At 41.7% G+C, this 11495-nt stretch overlaps 1 protein-coding gene and 1 pseudogene across 3 annotated transcripts in view; one reads left to right on the top strand and one right to left on the bottom strand.

Annotated features, from left to right (window-relative positions):
* Prim2 (DNA primase subunit 2) overlaps positions 1 to 11495 on the top strand; it is a 213855-nt gene that overhangs the window by 176444 nt on the left and 25916 nt on the right. For all 3 annotated transcript variants that reach the window (XM_021161843.2, XM_021161852.2, XM_029476392.1), the window contains exons 11-12: positions 6415 to 6541; positions 10814 to 10896. In XM_021161843.2, coding sequence (XP_021017502.1) covers positions 6415 to 6541; positions 10814 to 10896 — 210 coding nt within the window. The remainder of the gene's footprint in view (positions 1 to 6414; positions 6542 to 10813; positions 10897 to 11495) is intronic.
* On the bottom strand, positions 8789 to 9449 carry LOC110306643 (annotated as a pseudogene).

The following is an 11495-nucleotide window of genomic DNA, read 5'->3' as shown; positions in this document are numbered from 1 at the left end:
CGCAATTGGATTGGAGCAGAAGCTGTGTTCCACTCACCAGAAGTCTTAAGATCCTGTGGCGGGTGTTGTGGGTAGCTGGCGAGTGTCTGCCGACCCTGAGCCCTAGCTTCCCAGGTGCTTTTCTGACCGGAAGAGGCTTGTTATGATAACTTTTGAGTGTTCTCATACTTACACTTTTAGTACTGAACTTATAGCTCAGGAATAAATAGAGTCTTTTTCTGGCATGTCCAAAGCCCTGGGATCGAACCCCAGCACTTGAGAGAAGGAGACCCCAAACTGTAAAAGCATACCACATTATGCCAGCAGCAGCCCTGTATGCTGCCTGTCTCTGGATGTGTCAAGAGACCACAGTGATTGACTGTTCTGTGCACTCTACTCTGTAGACAAACTCTCCTCTCACACTAATGTACACTTCCCAGAACGTATATCCATTGTTAACGACACATGTCTGTACTTCAGTGATACTGTGAGAAGAGTTACTAAGTGGTTTGAAAGTTAGCTTTTAAAGTGAGAATTGCTATGAAACAGATAATTTTACTATTTGTAGTCTAATTTGTGCCTGTGCCTCTGTGTGTGTTTCAGTTTATTAATGCACTACAGATTGAAACATAGGAGTCTGTATTCAGGAGACAGTTTGCCATTCCCCAGCTGTCTTTTGGGCATGTTCGTATTTGACCAACTTACTACTGACATTTTAATTTTACATTAAATCTCTACAAATGACTGAGAGATTCGTTACAGCATCCAGAACACCTGTAATGTGAAATGATGGTTTCCTTTCAACATGAGTACGATGGTAAAACTGAAGGAAAAAAAGGCATTTCTTCCTGTTTCTTGTCTCCTGCATGTAGATAGTTTGAAAGAATAGCATCGCAGCATAAATCAAGTGTCTTAATGAGAATCTACTCTGTTGCTGTGAGGAGCAAACAGATAATCTGAAGCCAGACAGTGAAATTTACATAGCTCTCCCCTGGTAGAGCCATCTCTGCTTTGCTGAGAACACGATCTGTCAGTAATTTGTTACGTGTGGTTACAAGGGCCACCACGTTGGTTTTGGGCTCTGATTCAGAACCTTCATCACGATCTGCAAGGTGGAGTAAGCTGCCCTGTAGTACACCCCCAAAAGGAGGGAGAAGCAGTTCTCTTCCTTCCAACATCCTTCCTCTGGTGTGTGGTAAGCTGCCCCATTGTAGTGAAACCTGCTTGTGTGTCATTTACATAAGGATGTGATACACTGCTCTCATTACACTAACACAACTCTGAGCATGTATTCTTTCTGTATGAGGCATATTTGAATCCTGTAATTACATATTTATACCCATTGAGGTTAGTGAACTTTGTTACTCGGCCTTTTTGTCCCTGTACTAGGAAGAACTGTAGTGTTATAATTTGTATGGTGTGTAAGGCAGGCTGAAACTTACAGTGGCTTTATGCAAACACAGATGTACATGATATATGTCTTACTGCTATAAGACAGAATCTTTTTTTGTTTGCCTGATACTATGGAGTGAAGTGACCAGACAAATTAAAATAGGAATATACTTGGGAGGAAGTGGACAGAAGCTAGACACAGGTAAAATGTAGACAGGATGATGTTCACCTAGCTGAACCTGAGTATGTTTACTTTGGGGAAGTGTTTGGAAGTCATTATTGCTTTATCCCTGAGGAGAGATTCTAATTTGTGTGCTCTCATGGAAGAGCTGGCAGGGCAGTGGGCTTGGGTTCCTAGTCAGCCCACAGCCATAAGGCCAAACATCTCATCACTCTAGGGCATGTCCTGCCAAGTCTGACATTTGGTAGGGTAGGCCTATTTAGTGTGGTTTTCATTTTCAGTGCTTATGATAAGTTTACTGAAACGACCCAGTCCATAGGCATCTGTGCTCAGAATCTTAGGAGTCATGACAGCTTCCATCATGCACCAGGAGATTGTTGCCCACACCTGAGTGCGGATGGCGTCAAAGGTTCAGTGTGAACTGTTGGCTTGGCATTTATGAATGAGGGACCAAGGATGGCCGTCAGAGCTGAGCTGTGGTACCATAATGTTACTAAAGTAAAAGCAGATCTGGACAGTAAAGCAATATCAAAGGATTTCCTTGAGGAGCTACTAGAACAGAGAGAATGAGGCCTTATCATAGAACAGGGCACAACATCAAACAGTGTCAGCAGGTGAGCATTTACAGCCTAAGAATAAGTGGAGTCAGTGGATGTAAAGTTATGGGAGTATGCCATGGGTTTGGAAAGATGAGCTGAAGTTCTAGCCTTTGTCAGTTGCCTCACTGACTGCCAAGCCTGGGATCCCAACACCCCTGATATTTGCTGGATCACTCTCACAGTGAGCCTTAGTGGAGAGCGAATGGCACCTCTGTCATAGTGTATGCCTTGTGCTTGCTTAGTGAGGATGGAGCCCAGACCTGCCCTGTCCACTCAGGCTTTCAGTTTATTACCCATTGGCACAATTATTTTTAAGCTAAAAAGTCCCCCATTTTTTTCTTTCTTTCTATGAAGTACTTTGAGTGTTATGCTTAGTAATTTCACAGAAAATTTGCTCAAGAACCCTTTGCCTCAGCCTCCTGGAATATGCATTTTATTTAAAGAAGCACAGAAATAAAGTGTAACCTTTTATAGGCATTTTATTCTGACTGTTAGATTCAGAACTCTGAAGATTTGCCCTTTGGAGATGACTCATTAAGTGTCTTCCACGGCTTCTCAGGACTTAGCAAGTATTACCTAGGTGCCATGGAGAAACACTTGATGTACTCTGTGAACCCCTTATAGCTTCTGATAACTTTGTTTTGAAAGCTTGCGAGCATAGCGAGTAGTGAAAGCAAGACATAGTCCAAGATTCTCTTCCAGTTATAGAAAGACTTTTATGGTCTGCTGTTTGTCATGGTCTGATATTCATTTCAGAAACTTGGTGTTCTCATTGTTCTTGCCTAAGTTATTACTTTATGTGAGACATTTAATTTCCATTTCTTCTCTGTAAAGTTAGGCTTTACTTAATACTGTGTCAGTGAATTTTCCTCTAATCAAACATATTATCAAAGGTACATTATCTGTCTGTCTTTGCTTGACCAGTGGGTTATGGACATCACCTAATAGAGGAGTTAGATAAACACCAACCATCAGGTGCTGGAAACATTTAATAGGAGCGTGAAAATGGGATAATCCACTTTGAAATGCTGTGGTAGGTCACAGAGTCCTGCCATGTGTACCCATGAGTCCATTTTCTTGCACACTGGTGTAGAGCTTGATAGCCCAGGAGCAACTGTTCACCTAAGTACAGAGAGCAGGATAACAAGACACAAGATAAATATGGGTGAGTATAGTGGAAATCAGATATACTGTGAAGAGAAACAGCCTAAGAGAATATAGGTATACACAGGGAAATGACTCAGAGTTGTGGAAGAGACTGCCTCCAACTCCGACCTCCAAGATGAAGTACCAAAAAAGGAAAGAAGTCACGGCCTAAAGCAATATCATTGGAACCTACAGTTTTTAACTATCTCATAATTGAAGAAATACAGTGCCTTAGTTAGGGTTTTACTGCTGTGAACAGACACCACGACCAAGGAATCTCTTTTAAGGGCATCATTTAATTGGGACTGGCTTAAAGGTTCAGAGGTTCAGTCCATTATCATCAAGGCAGGAACATGGCAGCATCTCAGCAGGCACGGTGCAGGAGGAGCTGAAAGTTCTACGTCTTCATCTGAAGGCTGCTAGTGGAAGACTGGGTTCCAGGCAGCTAGGATGAGGGTCTTAAAGCTAACACCCACAGTTTCACACCTACTTCAACAAGGCCACACCTTCAAATAGTGCCATTCCCTGGGCTAAGTATATTCAAACCATGACATGCAGTATTATGGAAAGAACTTAGGTTTTGGAATCAAACTTTGCTTTTCAAGTTTGCTAATTATTAAGTGTTTGTCTTGTGTTCCATTGCTTCTTCTCTTTGAACCACAGTGTCCTCTTGTGTACCACCATGGGGACTGATTATCTGAACCAGTCTTTTAAAAGCACCCAGCAGCATGCCTGGTGGCGCCTAAGTGCCTTTCAGTGAATGTTAAGTCCCTTTCCCCCCTTGTCTCATTCACTGAAAGTCCCATGCATCCCATAAGTGTGTTTTATGAATGCAGAGGCAGGCCTTCCAGGTAAGAGGCAGCTGTAGAGGGAAATCAGCGGGCAGTGCTAATTATTTGAAGAGGCATTTCATATGTAGTGAGTCAGGTTGTAGCTATTGAAGGACAGCTTAGGAAGAAGAGGGTGTTCCCACCCAGTACAATCCCCAAAATCAAATTCAGGAGGGCAGACTGATTATTCTTTTCTGCAACTGATTAATCTCATCATTGCATGTAGACAGTTGGCTCTCACATCCTTAGACTCAGTGATTGAGGGGGGGGGGGAGTCTTTTCATTGCTATTATTCCCTAACAATGATGGTGTAACAACTATTCTATAACATTTAGACTGTATTACTTGTTATAAATAACTGGTGATCATTTAAAGTAGGTAAGAGGCTTAACAAGTTGGATACAAATATTACACAGTTTGTAAGTTATTGGACACTGGTTTGTAGATTCTCATATCCCTGAGATTGCTGGGAAGAATCCCTGTTAGACACCAGAGACTGGGGGATGATTCTAACCTTCACTGTCTCCTCCCTGAGAAAGTTTGTATTGTTGTTTAAGACGTTTGTTTAGTAAACTTCAGAGGCCAGGGGGTCTCTGGCAGTAACAGAAAAACCCTGTGTGTGTGTGTGTGTGTGTGTGTGTGTGTGTGTGTGTGTGTGAGAGAGAGAGAGAGAGAGAGAGAGAGAGAGAGAGATATGAAAGACCCAGGAGATACACAGATTGTTGGGGGCCAGCTCTGACAGTGTCTTCAGGATCCAAGGAGGAGATGTGGGGTCAGCAACTAGTGTAAAGCAGGCACACACGCACACACACTTGGTGGCTGAAGCAAAGCTCCAACAACTTTATTGTTTCTCTTAGTCCTTGTATACTTTAATCAAATACCCCATGCAGGGGAAAACACAGTCTAATCACTTCTTTTTTTTCTTTTTTCTTTCTTAATTTTTTTTTTTGGTTTTTTGAGATAGGGTTTCTCTGTGTAGTCCTGGCTGTCCTGGAACTCACTTTGTAGACCAGGCTGGCCTCGAACTCAGAAATCCTCCTGACTCTGCCTTCTTAATCATGAGTTTCAATTACATATAATGGTTACAAATTTCATATTTATAAAAACAAGTTATTGTAAGTCCCGCATCTGAACACTCAGTTTCTCCTGTGGTTTCTTTCCATAATGCATCTATATCCGAAGGTAGGAGCTTGTCTATTACAGAGTAGCAGAATCTGAGTAAGCCAGATCTTTTCAACAGCCGGTTTCTCTTGTCCTGGGAGGTTTGCGGTTACAAGAAAGGAGATAGATATCATGTTATTTTAATTTCACACAATTCTTATTCTCCCAACACAGTTAACCATCTACCTGTCCTTATCCTGTTTTCCTAGTAAAGCACATATCTAGTCAACTGGCACACTTTAGGTCAGAGATCCTTTGCTTTTCGTGAGACAACAGAAACAGAAGGAGCTGTTCAGTCTGCTGGCTGCACAGCAGTAAGTCCTCAAGGAGCACCAAAGCTCGTCAGCAAATTTATAGTTACAAACCCGGAAAATCAGATTCACGGTAGACACAGAAGCTCAATCTTTATAGTGGACACCGACCGACACCCAGTTACTGTCTTTGGTCCTTAGCCTGTCCCTGTAGGTGAAACATCAAGAGCCTTTGCAACCAGGCTTGCCTGGTTCTTGTTCTCTGACCTTAGCAGGCCTTTTACTCGGTAACTAAGAATGTGCTTGTTATTATTGTGTTGTGCCCTAGGATTTCTACTACAAAGCAACTGGAAAAATACCCTGACCTGATTTAATTAATTGTACATGAAAAGCATCTTGACCCCATCTTTTTATCTTTTTAACTAAACATACTTTTATATTTTTTATAGAAATCTTCAGCTAAATTATTAATCTATCTGAGTGGCATTGATTTTTGAGAAGTCACTACTATTGTTATGCATTGTGATTGCTTTACCCAGTGGGGAATTGGAAACCTCCCAAGGATATTCATGCAGTACAAAACCCAGGGTGACCGAGTCAACAAGAGCTAGCAGCAGTAAGGGGTCTTCAGCAAACAGGACCCTCCCTCGGGGCTTTCCCTCTCTGGGATACACTTATCTTGGCTTCACGGGACGGTGAGCTGTTTTCCTCAGGCTCCAATACTGACTGCAGATCCTCCACTGCATGGCTACTGCCAAAGGAGCATGTGTGTCTCCGAACCTCGAATCACCTTGTTGTTTGATCCTAGCTGGTATCGCTGATGCTGTTACTACTGTATCGAGTGATGTACTCTCTCTGTCTCTCTATCTCTTCAGTTTGATAAAGGTTACTCTTACAATATCCGGCATAGCTTTGGAAAGGAAGGCAAGAGGACAGACTATACGCCTTTCAGTTGCATGAAGATTATCCTGACCAACCCACCAGGCCAAGGGGATTATCATGGTAAGTGCTTGTGATGGATGCTGGTGAGTGCTGTTTTCATTAGTGAAGGACCTAGCTTGTCTGTGTCTAGTTGGAGCCCCATTACTCTGACAGTAGCTTGGCTTATTGCTGAGCTCACTCAGCTTGTCCTTGGCTTCTGCTGGAGTAGGTTTCCTTTCATCCTCTGTTCTTGTCTTGTGTTCTGCAAGGAGCTTGGGTTAGAGGTGTTTTAAAGCTGTGTGAAGTGTGGAAGCCCTAGTTTCAGAATAACACATTTTGTTGATGTTCAAAAGGCCTTGTGCTGAGGCACAGTGTATTGTTTGTCTTACTACTGTCATCTGAGTAACAGAGATTAAGTAAGCAGTTTAACAAAGCCCCGTGTCAAGGGTATATGTCAGTTTGCTTAAGTTGTACACACACACACACACACACACACACACACACACACGTTTTTCAGTTCAAAACGTATTTTCTAAAATAATTCAACCAGCACATCTTTAAAAGCTTCCCATTTTGTCTGGTATGTCAGGGAATGATTAATAGTTTATATTAGTAACCTTTCTAGATTGCCAAAGCTTGCTGTAACCAGATGTCAGTATTTTGTTTTGTTTTAGAATCTTAAATGAAACCACCATGAAAAGAACATACCTTTAAGCTGTTAAAAATTGGGCAATCATAAACAATATTTTTAGAATTTCTCTTCTCTTCTCTTCTCTTCTCTTCTCTTCTCTTCTCTTCTCTTCTCTTCTCTTCTCTTCTCTTCTCTTCTCTTCTCTTCTCTTCTCTTCTCTTCTTTCTCCACAAATAATGTTCCATCGACTGGATATATCCTAGATTAATTTTGTCACCTATTAAAGCATCTTGATTACTTCCGTTTCTGTTTGCTTGATAGGTGAATCAAGTTGCTATAAATATATGTGGCATGGTATGTGGTCTGTTTTCGAGTGGGTTCCATGACTGCTGCTTGAAATATTTGTCCTGTTTCTTGTGGATGGAATACTTTGTAGATGTGCTATGTGCATTTGAGTATAATGCAGTTTAATCTGAAGCTTCATTGTTGGTTTTTGGGTTAGGTGATCTATTTAGAGATGAAAGTGGGGGAATCAGAATTATTTTATTATGGCCTATATGTCCTCTTGTGTTTGTCAATGTTTGTTTTAAGAAATTGGGAGCCTCAACATTTGGTACACACATATTCACAGCTGTATCTTGTTAATATGCAGTGACTTCATTTATCTCTTTTGACTACTTCTGGCCTTGATGTCCACTTTTTCAGACACCAGAGTAGCAGAGTTAGGTGGTTTTCCATTTCCGTTTGCTTGATAGATGTTTTCCATCATGGGCGTCACCATATGTATACTAGTAAGAGGTGCATCTCGGAGGCATCAGGCAGGAAATCAGTTCTTAATTTTTATAGTGTTTTGAATCTGTAGCTCTTAAAACTGCTTAGGATTTGTGTCTGTCCGCTGACTCCAACATCTGTTCTTGCACGCTGCCCTTCATTCTCTAGCATATGAATCACAGTGTTCTAAGCCTGGTCTCTTCATGCCACGACCCTGCTACTATACGTCTGCTGCCTGCTTGGTATCTTCACAAGGGCTCTGTTCAGATGGCGTTCTCTGGGGAGCAGAATGTTCTAATGTAACTACTTTTCCTGTCCCTCTATAGAAGCCTGGCTTACTTATCCATTTATATTTATCTATATGGTAAACACTGTGAGATGATAGATTTTCTGGATGTAAAACTCAGAGAAGTATTAAGCTGTGCTAATGTCATCCTCTTGAGCTACTCTGAGATGTGTTTATGCAGAGACTTCAATCACAGATCAGCCAGTTGGCTCTGCCCAGGGCACTGGCTGTGATGGAGTTCTGCTCAGGAGTTTCATCTTTTGTCAGTTGCGAATCTCTGCACTTACCTCAAATAGACCTTGAGACCCTGTTTCTTTGTTACTGATTTTTTTTTCCAGGATAAATAGGGTATTTTTTCTTTATTTAGGATAGAGAAGTGACATCTGACCTCAGTATATGCTCAGTCAGAAACTGGACATGTGTCCTCTTTTGTTTTCTTATTAATAAAATTATCAGCCACCTACATTGCTTCAACTTTATCACCTAATGCTGCTTAGAACAGTTGAAGAACCAGTTATGAATCTATGTAGGTCTAAGTGTATTCTGGCCTGTCGTCTCTTACAGCTGTATCATTCTGCTCTTTTTGTTTGTTTGTTTGTTTGTTTGTTTGAGTTCCTTCTTTTTATTAACTCATGCACAGCTACTTGTCTTCTGGTTTGTTGAAGCAGTCAGTCAGACAACACTTGCCACGGTAATGCCTGGCCAAGTGGCTTCCCATGAAAACTCCAGCACCACATTCATCAGAAGGACACTCTCGACGAAGTCGGCTAATTTTGCCATTTTCATCCACCTTACAGTATTTCAGCACAGCCACTTAACCTTCTTCCTCTTATGCTTACTCTTCTTGGGAGTGGTGTAAGACTCCTCCTTCCGTCTCTTAGCACCATCGTCTCAACACCAGATGAAGGGTGGACTCCCTTTGAATGTTGTAGTCAGACAAAGTACGGCCATCTTCCAGCGGAGATCAGCCTCTGCTGATCAGGAGGAATGTACTGGGTCTTGGCCTTTATATTTTCTTTAGTGTCCGAGGGTTCAACCTCTAGCATGATGGTCTTCACAAAGATCTGCACTGTAGATCACCACCTATGCCATCTCTACCCACAATGCATCAGAAAGATCACTCTGCTCTTTTAACACTGTTGTTAGCTGTGGGTGTGTTCACCTCTTTTATTATCTTGTTTGTTCAACCTGAAGATCATTCTCTTTGAACTGAAGGGTAGAACAGGGAATGTCATCTGTTAAAGTGACACCAGCCTGGCTAAGTACTGGCTTACCTCCTCTGAGTTCTTCTGAGTGAGCATATCGGGAAAAGAACCTTTCTTGAGTTTCCTTCAGTTTCCTCCTGGCATTGTCTTTCAGGACTCTTGCGTGGGTCAGTTCACCTTGTCAAGTATAATTTGGGAGACTCTGTTTAGTCTCTCTCTCTCTCTCTGTCTCTCTCTCTTTCTGTCTCTGTCTCTCTGTCTCTCTCTCTGTTTAATACACCTTAATTCTTCTTTAATTATTGGAAATTATTATTAATTATTGGAAATAACCAATAATTACCATTGCTTCTTTCTCCTTGTTTTTTTTTTTTTTTGCCTATATTTCAAACCCAGATGCTGCAAAAATAGGCTCTTTTTAAAAATCCAGTAAGATATTTGTATTCTTTGAGAATTTCATACATGTATTCCCACTCTTTGATCGTATCCATCCTCACCACTCCCCTAACATCCCCCAGATCCACCCCTCCTCACCTCCCACTTCATCTCTCCGGTTTTTATTTTAAATAACTCACTGCGTTCCCTTTGTATCCAGGCAGTCTTGCGGGGTTGACCTGCCAGGAATGCCAGAGTCTTTACTATGTATCATATGTCTCCTCAAAATGGTTCCTGTACTAAAATGTATTTGTTTAAATCTGAATAAAGGAAATGCTATAAATTTTGCAGTTTTCATAGTCTTAGAGATCTACAGGGTTACAATGGAGGCTTGGTTTATACTCAAGTTCTTCCAGAAATGAATTTTTCCTTCCTGGCCCTTTTCCATTGCATTTTCACCCCCAGTTCCCATTGATTTCATATAAAATGTGCCATTGCTCCCAGTTAGCTTGTCTGTGTATTACTCTGTGCTTAAACAGTCTCTGTTTTTCTTCTAGTGGCCCATTCTTTTATTTTGCTCATGAAATAGTGACGATGCAAATATACAGTGTGTAGTGTTTCTCTCTAACAGTGCCTGATTGTCCACGTTGTTCACCGCTCTGATTCCTCTGAGTTTTGGATCTTTCTATTACCTATAATACCTCTTTTCTGTACCTTTATGCAAAATTTTCAGACTATATCATGAGAGTATGCAAATTTTAGGTAAATTGTTATAGCTACTTGGTGATTTTGTGTTATGGTAAGAGAGCAACAAGATTAAAACTGTTTTCCTCTTCCCAGTGAGTGGCCGTGTGAGCCTGAGAGTGCAGCACTGTTTTACATAACTCTTGAGCCTGCAGCATCCTGACAACACAGCAGCTAAATCCCCATTTAGATAGAGAGGAAAGTGGTTGCACCTACGGGCAATTGACTTTTTATTAATAAGCTGTTAGACGGTTAAGGGCCCTTCAGCAGCCACTCAAGCGTGGTGCTGTGCTGAATCCTGGTAAATAACCTTGTTGTTCTGCTGGCTTGTGTTCTGTTGTCAGGGTGCCCATTCCGTCACAGTGATGCAGAGCTGCTGAAGCAGAAGATGCAGTCCTACAAGATCCCTGCCTCGGGGATCAGCCAGGTAGGTCCACTTCTGCTTAGGGTCCTCCATGATTGGGCAACTGCTGTCCTCTCAGATGCGTTTATAGGAGTGATGCTGTGTAATGAGTGCATCAGGACTCACACCAGACTCCTGTCTTCTGGGTGAACAGGGCCACAGCTGTGGCTTTTCTGGTTTCTATTCCTTGGAAATCCCATGTCTTCCATCTGCTATGCTGCAGTTTTGTTTCTCCAGGCAGTAAAGGAGCACAGCAATCCCACCCCACAGCTTGTTTGTTTGTTTGCTTTTCTATCAGCTGAGGGCCTCGTTTGAAAACATAAATAAATGTTTAATGTGTTGAGGTTTAATGTAGTGATGCTAAAAATTCTTGATAGAGTCTTTCATTTTGGAAGGCTGTTTTCTGTGGAAGTAAGATGCTGTGCAGTCCATCCAGGAGTGTTGTGGTAGGCAGCAGTGGTTGTTTGGTTTAATCCATATGTCTGATGGCAGCTAATTAAAAAAAAAAACAAAACAAAAAAACCCCCACAACTTTGTTTTGTTAAGAATTTAAGTAACAAATGCACAAACTCCTCTTCCGGTCAGAAAAGCACCAGGGTAGCTAGGGCGCAGGGTCGGCTGAC

Source organism: Mus caroli, chromosome 1 (genome assembly GCF_900094665.2).
Source record: "Mus caroli chromosome 1, CAROLI_EIJ_v1.1, whole genome shotgun sequence".
Taxonomy (NCBI): Eukaryota; Metazoa; Chordata; class Mammalia; order Rodentia; family Muridae; genus Mus; species Mus caroli.
Note: the sequence above shows the minus strand (reverse complement) of the source record. Positions and strands in the feature narration are given on the sequence as shown.